Genomic DNA, 13,465 nt, shown 5'->3' with positions numbered 1-13,465 from the left:
CACCATCTATATGTATGCAGAGACACTGCACTGTACATTAAAGAGCAGTAACAACCAACCAACCAACCATGCACAGTCAGTCACATAGGCACAACCACAGTCTTATATCTATTAGATGGGCACTTCTACCAGAAAGCATGTTTTACAGGTCTTCACTCAGGGACCATACCTTATTCTATTGCTGTAGTGCCAAACATTGTCATTCATACCACATACGTTTTTGTAGACAACGCACCACCCTGTCCAATGAGCAAGCACTTAAGAGGGCAGGTGGCATTATTTAGGGATAGGTCTTAGATCATAGAGGTTGAGAGGTCATTTCTAGGGGCCCAGACAGGCAAACAGCAGAGTAGGATCAAGGCCTTATTCACAGCCATGTTCTTCTTCTCCATCCCTCAATGTTTCTAACTGCAGGAGCCAACAGCTGACTAACTGTGTGTGTGAGTGTGTATGTGTGTGTGTTTGTGTCTGTTGTGGCTTTCTATGTGTCTGTTTGCGAGTGAGGCTTTAAATATAATGAACTGCTGTAGTCGATTTGGGACAACAAACTCAGAAGGTCCTGTTTCTGTCTAGTCTGCACAGATAAGAAAAGCTGTCACTTCCGTGACTTGGATCGCCTACACGATTCTAGACTGACAGTTCTCGCTCAAGCTCCATACATTTCAATACCTTTTCTAGGACTCTCTCACATATCTCTGACTCAGCACACCTTCATTTTGTGACTACTCTGTCCCTCTCCCCTGTCTCCTCCCACCAGCCCTCCCTTTGTCTTACTGACTGACTGCTGACTGGCTGGTTAGTCTCTTCCTGGGTTTCTTGCTCTCACACGGTGTAGCAGAGTGCTGTCACAAAGAACCACGGAAATGGAGCACATGCACACTCCCAAGTTCTGTCTCTCTATCACACAAGCTCTCTCTCTCTTCCCCCCCCCCCTCTTTCACTGTGAACACAGTGTTCATGTGTGCATATGGGGGGAAGGGGTGAGGTGGGGGGTGGTGGTGGTGAGGAAGGGGGGTTGGGTAACATCCCATAATCACCAATCAGAGGGATATGGGGGCGGTTGTCATGGGGACCAGCACGCTGCTGCCCCTCCCCCACACAGGCGGCCGACAAGCAACATCCCATAATATCATTTTTGAGCAAAGAGAAACTACAGACCATAATATTCTTCCTGTACCGGTTGTTGCCATGGAGATAAGCACTCGCGAGGGGGTGGGGGTTACAGGCGGGGTCAGATTACCATGTAAGCCAAAATACAGACCATAATACTCCTTCAACCCCCCCCTCCCCCCTCCTCTCTACACACCCCCACACCCTCTCCATTCCAGACATCCTTTAATGTAAGACTGTCACCAGGCAAGACAGAACATATGGATGGAATCATATTGACTCACTGATAGACGAGAGGACTGTGGACAGACAGATAAGAGAGCAGCTATCTGACTGACTGGCAGGCAGGTAGAGTAAGAGACTCCTGGCTGACACAATAAGAATTGTGAGAGCACATTTCCCTTGTCAGTGAAGAGACAGTTCCACTGTGAGGGGAAAAGAGTGTTCATTGCTGTTGCTGATGATAATATGGCTTCCTGTCTTGCTCTAGTTGTATTCCCACAATTTCTTCCTTTCATTCATGTGAATGAGGAACGCTTGCTCCATTATGTGTTGGCTTGACTGGATCTAACATCATTCAAGCCAAACACATTCATGACTGCCTCAATCTGTGGAGAATCCCACAGATTAGTTCAAACTAGAGGGATACTGTTCCTCCACACCTTCATGGAGTTCAGTGGTCTATAAACATTTTGAGCCAAATGTACATACTGGTTAATTGGACTCCATTGGGCCTAGTCTAAATCTAAGAAAGAGAAGTCTCTGTTTATATACAATTTTTTTGGGGGGGGGACTGTACCCGATCTCTATTTGAAAAACGGTCTCATGGTGTCTAGAATAAGTATAAACAGCCAAACAAAGAATTAAGAAGAGTGAGAGGTCAAGGTCACAAGTATATCAAGTCTCAATACTGAACCAGATTTTTCTCCTGCTCTGTCCCTGACTAAGACATGGGCATGAGCACTTGGAATGGTCCCAGGGCAACGCTGATATGGCTCCGCACCTCTCCTGGCTGTCCTTGGAAGAGGAACGTCGTGGATGGAAAAAAAGAAAATGGGTCGAAAATGGGTTTCTTCTGTGGACACTCCTGCATGCGTGTATGTGTGTGTTGTCAGTGTCGCCACTCTCTGCACATAATGTAACATTAATAATAACCAGTTGCAGTTCCTTGACTATAAACTACCCTTAGTTCATAAAAATTGGGATCACTGTTTGCAAAGATGATTTGGAAAGAGCAACACATTCAACTCCACTATTAGGAAATGATATGAGACAATGTGGTTCTTGTGAGATCCCCAGACAGACCAACAGACAACTCCCTTTGTCTCTTACGTCTGTCTCTTTCCTTTCATTCAATACGCACCTGAGGATAGACATCCCATAATATACCACACGTCAAGCCTGCCTTGATCTCAATGCGCACACAGTACTCCCTTAGTAACGCACACGCATTCTCAAGCACGGGTGGGAGGGAAGGGAAGAAGGGAGGGTGGAGGGAAGAGTCTTAGCACACAAAACAGGCCTAGGCCAGACCATAATATTCCGCTACCCCTCCTCCCCCTCGTTCAGCCAACCCCCCCCCCCCCCCCCTTACTTCCACGCCTCCACCCCTCCCCCACGCCTAACAACGCCGGCATCCCATAATAAGCAGAGCGGCTGCCCTCCCTCCCCCCTCCTCCCCCACCTCTGCCACTCCATAATAATCTGAGTGCTAATTCACTCCCCGGCTCTCTTCTGTCTCTCTCCCTCCCTCTCTTTCTCTCTCTCTCCCTCCCTCCCTCTCTCTCTCTCTCTCTCTCTCTCTCCCTCCCTCTCTCTCTCTCGCTCTCTCACGCGCACCCCTCTCTTAGAGTACAGTATGTCTTCAAACTGTAAGCACACGCACACACACAAGGAGGCCGGTTTCTCAAAATACACTGCATACAGTGATGTCTGCAACAGACCTAACCATGCGCTATAGGTTCCTTTCCAAAACCATTTGAACTCTTTTTCTCTTGCTCTCGCCTTAGGTTGGCAGTCCAGAGAAAAAAACTGTACGCACGTTCCATACAGACTATGTGACAAGTAGACAGCACAAACTTTAGGCCCCAAAATAAGCATGGTGGCCTAGGCTGTGTCCCTACGTTATTACTTCTGTTATTTTATGTTGTATGGTGTACATTGGATTTTGCCCAGTTAGTAGTTTTGGGATGTAGTCCAAACAATCGAAGAGGTTATTCTCACCTACCAGTTGTACTCATGGTGCTTAGCTTACATCACACACACGTCAACATTACCACCCCCCCCCCCCCCCATCTTAACACACGCATGCACGTGCACTCTTTCTCTGCCCCTCCCCCCAACACAAACACTCCCCCCCAATGCACACACACCCTTTCCACCCCCCCCCCCTCCTCAACACTCACACATACTCTTTTCACCCCCCTCCCCCACCCACCCATCCCATACCAGGACACGTTGTGACAAAACAAAGAGCATCCCATAATAAGACCATAGGCTGCCTTGCCGTCACCGTATTCATGGAAACCAGCCATATCAGGGAACAAGGAAGTGAGACGGACAGATTTTTCGACTCCAGTGGCCAGAGACATTCATGCTATTCGAACGCACACACACAACAACACGTACACAATGAGTACATCCTCTAGGCTGAAATGTATATATACTGCATGCTATTGTCCATTGTGTAAGTGTAGTGGTCTCTATATATATTGAATGTGAGTGGATGTAACTATTTATACCAGCTCTGTAAACAGGTATGGTGATGGCTCTGCCAGTGTGGGCTTTGGCAATCTCTTCCCACCATGTCTCCTTATGTATCTTTGTTTAGGCAAACCGTGTGTCCTCGGAGACAGCGAGAGAGAGGGAAAAAAAGAGAGGTCAGGTTTCTATCCCATAATGCCCCTCTTCTCCTCCCCCCTCCCCCCTCCCCCCTCCCCCCTCCCCCCTCCCCCCTCCCGCCTCCCCCTCCCAACCCATGGTTGCCAATAGCAACGCACTTATAATGAGGTCAAATGGGCATCCCATAATATTCACATACCACCACCACAAACTGAGTCAGGCACACTGGGACAGGCAGGACGTGTGACTGACTAGATTACAACACACGCCCACCTTTACACGCATGTACACAAGATGGATGACCGGCAGCTTATATCTCCATGGATTCTACTTTTTCTCTACCCCTCTCAAACACCTTTCTCATGCTCTGTCTAGCTGTTGACAGTCTCAGTATCTACAACATTTGAGTTAGCTCCATCCTCTGCCTCACACGAGTGCTTGAAACACATTATTCAAGTGCTAAAACATTGGCTATTGTGTTGTCAAGCCCTGGTACATAAATGTTTAAATGAAGCATATAAATCTAATCATTCTGTGCTTTTCCCCGCCATTTTATTCTGCTGCACTTCAGTGAATGGAGCAGTGCCAAAGACCGTCAATGAGAATGGACGTTCTAAAAAATGGGGTAAATGTGGCAGACAGTGTCTACCGTGTAGACTGCCTGAGCAACAAGGTCACACTTATCAATCCATTAGGAAAACAATTAATCAGTGTTAGATTATGTCAATGGTGGAAACAATCCTTGTTGAATTGTAAAAAAAAATAAAGAACTCCTTCGAGCAGGGCCACCTTCTAGGGGGCCTTGACAGAGGCCCAGGGTCACAGCCTTCATGGTTAGGTCCATTCCACAAGTCAGCTGAGAGCCACACATCGCTGAGGAGGGAAGCCAGTTGGCTTAGGACATGTCATGCCGGGTTGGGACAAGATCCATTTTAGATTGCCAATCAAAATGGGCCTTGGAGCTGAATATGGGCCATTTGCATGGGTCCTTTCAAAACATATGAAACACTGCCCCCTAGTAGTCTACTGGAAATGTCTTGAACCTAGTAATGGTGTTGCTTATGAACTTTTATTATGGAAATGTCATCTGGCCCAAGGGACGAGTTTCAAATTGGTTGCTTAAAAAGAATTGCATGTTGTTGTTTTTTCTCCAGAATTAACTAATTCTTACGAAAAAGAAGACATTCTAAAATGATCACATTCTAATGGTTACGTACGGCATTGTGTGTATAAAATATAACAAAACATTTCTAGCCTATTTTCTTGCCCTTATCAGCAAATTCATTAAAAAAATTGTTTTCATTTGCAAGTTAAAAACATGTAGATGGTATCAAACATCTGATCATTTCCATAATTTAGGATATTTAGCTAAGAAAACACTGAATATAGGAAACAGCAATAAGTTCATTGAGAACAACAACCACAACTTCACACTCAAAGGCTTTCCCCCTCTTCATCACCTCTCTCCTCAGCCTCTTCCTCTTCATGTATTGGGATTGGGTTTGCAGCAGCGGACCTCACCTCCTTCACTTGTAATAGTCAGGGCAACTGAGACTTGCAGCACGGCAGTGCAGTTCTTTGGCTGCTGCCATGCGTGTCATGCATATCAATTGGAGAAAGATCTTCAGTTCAGGTGGATTTTCCTCCATCTGCCGATCTGGTAGTGAGTTATTCATTGACTTGAGTAGCATCAGGTTCCCCAAGCACTGGACGGAGACTGGGTATGGTACTTCATTGGAGTACTTTCATCACATCACCTTTTCCACTGGGGTAGAAGACCCTGATATCAGTCACCCAACACTTTGACGGTGGCTTTGATGTCCAGGATGGGGCCATCCCCTCTCCATTTTCACTGCTGATTGACCATCAGCCTTCCAAGCCCATTGGTCAGCCCACAAACAGGATGACTGTGTCAGTGTCCTCACTTATGGTGTGAACAAACAAAATGTGTTCAATAAAAAAAAAAAAAAAGATTTGTCAATGAGTGACGGTGGAATAGGGCCGAAGTCACGATCCATCCCATCTTCCAGCTCTATGCCACGCTGCTGCCCCAGCACCAAGAAGGCCTCCTCCATGTCTCACGTGGGCTTAGCTTTCAGGTCAGCTTACTTTATCACCTCCAATGGTTTTGACTGTCATAGCCACTTTAATCAAAGCCATTTCCAATGTTTGGTAATTCAAAATGACTCATATTGCAACATGCAACTGTTTGCAACATAAAATATATCTAATCTGCTAACCCTATAGATTACATTTTGATCTTAAAATGTCACTGGAAACAAAACTGCTGGGTTTCATCTTGGCTACATAGGGGTTTCCAGTAGCCTGTAGTGAGGAGCTGGTATGACAATGGCCTCCTTGCTCCAAGACTACAATATATTAGACACACAACTATATAATAATTTGAATTATGCGTATTACTTTCACAGACTTCAAATTCAAAACAAGTTCAAGAGGTTCAAGTACTTTTTTTTATTATTTCAAATCACCCCTGATTCAACAACAATCGTATGAGGCAGTTCTGACAGAGCTATGTTTGTTATTTGTCAACCGTTATTGCTTTTGCTGTTATTACTACTGATCACTACCAGCACGGTAGTAGGTATTACGAGGCATTTCATGATTGTTATGTCAAATGAAACCAGACCAAATGACGCTGAGACCATTGGCACACATCCATCAAATAATAATAAAAAAATATATAAAAAAAAAAAAAGAAACCTCAAATGCCAAAACAGCTTACCACTGCAACATCCCCTCCAAAACAAAGAGTAAGGAAAAATATAATACTCATAATATAATCATTAATACACTATAATCTCCAAAAGAAAAGGCCAAAAGTGGAAAACTCAGTTCATGTTAACGTCTGAAGGGGGCAGCAGTCAACCAAGAGGAAGTTAAAAGCACTTGAGGTTCCAGTGGAGTAAAGGCAAAGGCAAACAGGAGAAGAAGAGTTGTTGATCTCAGCAGAAATATAAGATTGCCTCTCAGAAGCAGGTACTGGAGGCTGCAATGTTGGTGGTGTCAACTAGGACAGATGTGCAGCAGAAATAGCACTAGTCTGAAAGTGTGAGAGGGTGGGTGTGTGTGTGTATGTGTGTTTAGACTGTGTTGGTTGAAGCACTTTCTCTCCAGTCAGTTAAGGATTTATCAAACAGAAAATAAGCACGCAACTCTGCACTATTCCTCCCGAAATCTCTCGAAACTTTTGTGTGTGTGTGTAACTTTTAAGGCAACAGAGAATATGGACATCTCGTTACTATTGCTAAAGTCTCTTCTTCTAGGTACTGGTACAGAGATTTGATCAGCTGTGTTACTGAAGCCAGCGATGCAGGGAGCACACACCAGGTCTGTCTGTATCTAGACATTGCTCGTTGTCAACCCCTCACACCTAAAACCACATATCCCCTCTGTCATCCACTGAAGGCACTATTTAAACGAGTGTCTCGCTCGTCCTCTTTTGCTCCCACCCACCCTCCCTCCCTCCCTCTTCCCAGATCTCTCGGTCTGTCCCTATGCCCACGTGGCCCGCCCTCGCCTCTCTCCTCGGCTCTATAACAGCATGCAGCGCTTCTTGGGCTTAGTCTCAGGAGGCTCGAGGGCCGCCAGGATAGCCTCGTCAAACACGTTCTTCAGACCTCTCTGAAAAAGGAGGGGGGAGATACAAAGAGGGGGGAGGGGGGGAGGGGGTTCGGACAGACTGATATTAGAGTTGCTGAGAATTTCATTAACAATCTTGTGCCACTTTCCTCAAATCTGTAAGACAACTGATGACAGCTTGCATACCCCCCCCCCCCCCACTCTATCTTTTCCCCTTTACCTGGGTGAGGGCAGAGCACTCCACGTATTTGACGGCACGCAGGTCCCGAGCCAGCTTGTCCCCACTCTCAGGGGCCAGGGGCCTCTGCTTGTTCTTGGCCAGCTTCTCCACCGTGTTGCTGTCGTCCCTCAGGTCCATCTGGGTGCCCACCAGCAGGAAGGGGGTGCGGGGACAGTGATGAGAGATCTCCGGGACCCACTGCATAGGCAGTAAGGGGAGCGAGAGGAAGTGCGGGGAGCAGGTGGAGGAACAGGAGGAGGACCAGGAAAAGAAGATTGGTTAGCGATATGCAACACACACATCAGAGACTGAACAAGTTCCACAGACATGGGCGGACACACGCACCTTCTCACGGACATTCTCGAACGAGGAGGGGGACACGACGGAAAAGCACACCAGGAAGACGTCGGTCTGTGGGTAGCTGAGAGGACGCAGCCTGTCATAGTCCTCCTGACCTGAGGGAGGCAGTAAACATTAATGAGCCTTCAACAATATTCTTTATTATACTGGTTTTGGCATCTTTCAGGACAGTTAGGCTCAATGGGCAGACACCAGTGCAGAATGGCAGCCATCTTTACCTGCTGTGTCAAACAGACCCAGGGTGTAGGGCTCTCCTCCAATCATCACTGTCACTGCATAGTTATCAAACACCTGGGAGGTGAGAGAGAGAGAGAAAGAAAGAGAGAGAGAGGGGGCAAAAAAGACAAACATAATGAGTAGTGTTTATATGAGTACGAGTGTTTTAAGCATCTCCTGTGGCCATGTGTTGACACGGCCAGTTCCACTTCATTCCAAGCTCTCCGATTCCCGTAGGTGCTCAAGGGCTGTTTCCCTGTTCTCTCCATCCACACTGACACAGGCCCCGGCAGCCTGGAGTCAGGGCTGGGGGTGCAGGACACAGGCAGCAAGGGGAGGCGGGAAGCCACAGGGGGCCGCTTTGACGAATGAGCCAAGCTGCTGCCAGAATCTCCAACACAGCATTAAAGACTAACTGCCCCACCCCCCACTTGACTCAGCTGTATTACCTGCTGATGTCATAGCTAGAGAATTTATTCAGAATGTTGGATGTCACTGCTGTTTTCTTCCTCCATATTGTATAATATTCCTGACAGAACAGTTAGTGACAATATGATACAGGTTGAGGTAAAACATCTTGATTTAGGTCATCAAACTAGGTCGCCCTTATTGGTTATTCACAGGCCTGAACTCGACACACTTAATATGCTAAATGTGTGACAGGGTTTTAACCTATGAGTTTGTTGTTGACTCTCAACCAGGCTGGCTGCCTTTCCAGCTAACTAATGCGTTTGAGTCAGGTCCACCACTGCCCAGAAACTACTGCCTTTCCGGACCCTTCCTGTGAGGCTGTGTTTGTGTGTGGGACCGTGTTTATCCAGAGAGGAAGATTGCCGACAGCATTCCAGGGTCATACCCCGTCAGTCAGTCAGTCCCCCTCCCTCCCTGGACAGTGGACACACACTCCTCTACCTTCCTTCCTTCCTCCCTTGCTCACTGCCCCCCGACCACTCCCTTCCTTTCCTGTCCTCTATGATTCTATGATGCTCTCTCTTGGAAGTCGGTTTGGATAAAAGCGTCTGCTAAATGCATAAATGTAAATTCTGAAGCCCCCATAAAATATAAACAATTTGGGCTGAATCTCAATTGTCTGAAGTGGTCTCCTTGCTCTCACTCCTTCCATTTCTCGGTCCTATATAACATGACTGGACAGGCTACTTCCCTCCTTCTGATAAGCTGCGTTGTCAGAACAGGGACAGAAATGAATGGATGGAAGAATAGGAGGAGAGGGGCTGAAGGAAAGAAGACACTAGACTACTGGGACACGGCCCTAGTACTCTGTAACACAACTAATGCTAGAGGATCACTTTTTCTACCTAGGAAGATGGGCTCCTGATTGGCTAAAAGGACAAGAAGGGTGGGAGTAGGGGCAGTTCAAGTTCAGACATAGACATGGAGACACGTTGGGGCATGAGAGAAAGGCGAGGCAGGGGCATGCACATACACTTCAAGTGTTAGCTAATGATGATGATGTGTTTGGACAGATATACAAATGTGGGGTCATAACTCCTCCCTGGCATGAACACCAATATACATAAGACACGGAAAAGAAAGGACTGAACAATATGCTACAGGCTGCGTCTTGGCCTGTTGGACGGAAGACCGGTATGATGGAGTAACTGGTTGGTTATTATAGCTTAAACCACACACAAAAAAGGGAACAATTGGCATACAAAATGGAAATGTTAGACTTTACCCTCCCACACCCACACACGTGCCCCACTCTTCCACCTCCCCCCCACACACTTCCACCCCCGTGCCCAGCATGCCACCCACCGTGGGGACATATTCGGAAGGGAACTTGTTGGTTGTGTAAGAGATCAAAAGGCAGGTCTTCCCCACGGCACCGTCACCCACCACCACACACTTGATGGTCTGCATCTGGAAGAGAACAGAGGCAGAGAGGGGAGGGTAGTAAGATTGGTGATTGTAAATATCTGTGTTTATACCTGTATGATGCTTCATGTAGAAATAAGTCACTCATGTTGCTTCATGTGGGGCTATACATGGTAGAATGGCCTCAGAGAAAGCCTGGTTGACAGAGTGCTTGCGTAAGTACTAGGGAGAGTTGGAATAGAGAGAAAGGGGTGCAAACGACAGCAATCCCCAGTGTTTGACCCGCAACTGGCCGCTGACCCACTGGCCAGTCTGTGAATCACATGAAGTAAGAATGCCATGCGTCTTCATAGCTGACGTTTGTGTGTGGCGTCTGTGTGCCTGGGAGGAGTGGACAATAGGCTGTTAGACAGTCCAAACAAGGGGTGAGTGTAAGGCAGTATTTACAAGACAGAAGAACACTGTGACCAGCGAAATGATGAGCAACACGCATACCTGTTATATTGGTAAATAGAAAAACCATGATATGAATGGTCTTAGGACAAAGTCATCTGTATGACTGTGCCTGATATGATTAGCTAACACAAATACCTTGTGTATTTAGGAATATACAAGGCCTGCAACTTCAACAGATTGTCCAAAAATAAAATAAAAAATGTTTTAAAATAGTACTCAAATTATTTGAATTAAAGTTCTGCGTTGATGTCGGTCTATAGGAGTTGTGAGAAGTTTGCAAGGAAACTGTCAAGCCACTTCCGCGTAAAAATGCGAACTGGTGAACAAGGCATTGGTGGCTAGCTATCAAAGTGCATCTGCAGGCTTGGTAGAATTAAAGGCAACAGTCACAGTGAAACCTTGATAATTTATCATTGTTGGTTATAATATTAACACAAATGGCATACATCGCTCCAACTGCTGGAATGCTGAAAATACTTGATCTTAGCTAGCTAGCGTACGTTTTACTACCATTAAGTATAGAGCACAGCTGGCTACTGGCTAGCTAACTGCTAACTCTTTAATCTAGCGGCTAATAAGAAGGCCTCTATGACATTTCCTCTATATGTTTTGTCCCCGATAACATGACATCTAAACAACTCTTATTATAATTTAGATAACGGGCGTTGCCAATTTTGATATCTAAACCCCACGAACAGCTTGGCCATCCAATTAGCGAAAAAACAAACGAAACATCCAGCTAGTTTACAAGATTGTGTCGCTACTAGCTATGCTAACGAGATATCTGCCTGTCAAGATTGTTAGCAGGGCTAGAGCTAGCTGAGATAGACAGTTGTTGACAGTTTAGTGAACTGATTCTTTGTAAAAAGAAAATCGTATCAATAAACTACAAATAATTTGTCACTTATGTAACAAATGGAACATACTCTTTTAATGTTAAGATTTCACTACTTATTTGTCAAATCCCAGACAGACATAAGTTTTTTCTTACCTTGTCACAGTCTACCACGGGCGTAGCCTATACGTCCGGGGTTTTCTGACTGGAAATCAAATCACATAAAAGAGGCGTGCCACGGAGTTCAGCCCATTGGACTCATAGGACGGAAATATTTAGAGAAATTAAAACACGTAACCCTAGGTCAAATCTTACATTTATAATTAACGTGTTTGGTAATGTTTGTAAAAATAATACTAATTAAAAAAAACGTTTTGTAAAACGGACGAAGTGTATACCTAGTCATTCATTGCTCCAGACAACTACCAGAGTATTGGAAAGTTGGGGGTCTTGACATTGAGACAGGTGGTGGCTGTGATGAGTCACACTGATTGCAAGAGAATTAGCACAATTACTACCTGTATCCCACAGAAGAGGAGTTTGAGGGAATAATCAGTTTTAGCATGAACATTCAGAGGGGTTTGTTCAGAGGAAGTCTAGGCCTGGTTTGTAGAGTAAAAAACGAAGCCTAAGCAGTGCAGGATACATTTTTCAAGAGACATTTGGGACATTCACCAGGCTTGTATTGTGAGTGAAGTGAGAGGAAATCATCTACCTGAACAGTGTCTACTAGGTCTGAGTCACAGCTGGCACAGTGGCACTGTCTTCCTGCAAGGGCCAGATAAGTCCTAGAGGATGGTTACGTTATGTTGTTTCTCAGTGGCCCCTGATTTCCACAGTGTAGATTACACAGTGCTTGTTTTACAGGAAGATGTTGAGTTTACATGGCAACGATTGAGGGATAATTAACATGGCCACAAGATGGCACTGGAGTACAGAGAGTGCAACATCTTTCCTGGTACCTACCTCAAAAACCTGTTTGCATTTTGCAAGCCAATCATATAATTAATGTCACAATCAGAGTAATCTTTGTTTGTCAAGGATATGTGGGGTGTGGAAAGCAAACAAATGTCAAACAGTAGGTCTGCAATTACAAATGACATCCACTCCTTTTTTTAATGTTTTACTTTGGTTTGAAGCCTTTGGAATGTTATGAACGACAACACATGAAATTAGTATTATTTTAACAAAATTGTATATTTTAGCTAGGATAATTACAAAGATGAACATGCCAACAGTCATCCCAGCAGGATGGGAAACCAAGTTCCTGCTGCTGTAAATATCACCCTGTTTGTTGCATCCTTGTCTCCCTACTTTAGTTTTCTCCTTTTCCCTTTCTCTCTCTCCCCATTTCTCTCTGTCTCTTCTTCTCTGAAATCCAACCCCTAAGAGGGGAGGCCAGACACACACACACACACACAGACACACACACACACACACATCAAGGCCAGGAGGGGAAGATAGGAGCAGCTGTGCAGGCTAGAACAGAGACTGGGGAACCAGTCTGGTGACTAGAAGGAGGGCCACTTGTCAATCTTGCATGTTCAAAATAGTAGTTGGACGGAGGCCGAGAGCAGTCAAATGTCATTGCTGTTATCATTGCTGTTAGGCAGTCAAGGCTGTCTGTCTGATTGGTTGGAACTGCCCAGATTGGGAGAAGTATTGGAGAAGAGCTTGTTGACAAAAAGGTCAAGCGACCTTCAGATGTGACCTACCAGAAAATGAGCTAATTGCGAACCAAAACCCTCTCTTTCTCGCTATTTTCCCCACTCTCCCTCGTTCTTCCTCTCTTTACCCATGGCAAACTATAAAATGGATGTCAAGGACGTGGTGTTCGTATTCCAAACATACTCCCATTAAAATCAACTGTTTTAATCATAGATTATCTCAAAATGTTTTTTTTTATCTAGGGATGCCCTGTTTAACCACACACACACACACAAATATGCTCACACTCTCATATAACCTATCCTGTCCATTTGTATGTACGT

At 45.5% G+C, this 13,465-nt stretch overlaps 1 protein-coding gene across 1 annotated transcript; it reads right to left on the bottom strand.

Moving 5' to 3' along the window:
• Positions 1 to 6,404: 6,404 nt before the first annotated feature.
• On the bottom strand, positions 6,405 to 11,702 carry LOC124467182 (cell division control protein 42 homolog). The gene is made up of 6 exons (XM_047019351.1): positions 11,631 to 11,702; positions 10,124 to 10,228; positions 8,350 to 8,422; positions 8,117 to 8,226; positions 7,772 to 7,969; positions 6,405 to 7,593 (listed from the first exon to the last, which is right to left on the bottom strand). The coding sequence occupies exons 2-6, from the start codon at positions 10,226 to 10,228 to the stop codon at positions 7,504 to 7,506; spliced, it is 576 nt and encodes a 191-aa protein (XP_046875307.1). The 5' UTR covers positions 11,631 to 11,702; the 3' UTR covers positions 6,405 to 7,503.
• Positions 11,703 to 13,465: the final 1,763 nt, after the last annotated feature.

Source organism: Hypomesus transpacificus, chromosome 4 (assembly GCF_021917145.1).
Source record: "Hypomesus transpacificus isolate Combined female chromosome 4, fHypTra1, whole genome shotgun sequence".
Taxonomy (NCBI): Eukaryota; Metazoa; Chordata; class Actinopteri; order Osmeriformes; family Osmeridae; genus Hypomesus; species Hypomesus transpacificus.
This window is presented reverse-complemented; position numbering and strand designations above follow the sequence as displayed.

What these genes read in the sequence shown, in the direction of transcription:
- LOC124467182 (XM_047019351.1), bottom strand. Translation starts at nt 10,228, where the DNA reads ATGCAGACCATCAAGTGTGTGGTGGTGGGTGACGGTGCCGTGGGGAAG. An exon ending in CTTCCGAATATGTCCCCACG is followed by an intron (nt 8,423 to 10,123) that starts GTGGGTGGCATG and finishes CTCACCTCCCAG; the next exon opens with GTGTTTGATAACTATGCAGT. An exon ending in TCGAGAATGTCCGTGAGAAG is followed by an intron (nt 7,970 to 8,116) that starts GTGCGTGTGTCC and finishes CTGCCTATGCAG; the next exon opens with TGGGTCCCGGAGATCTCTCA.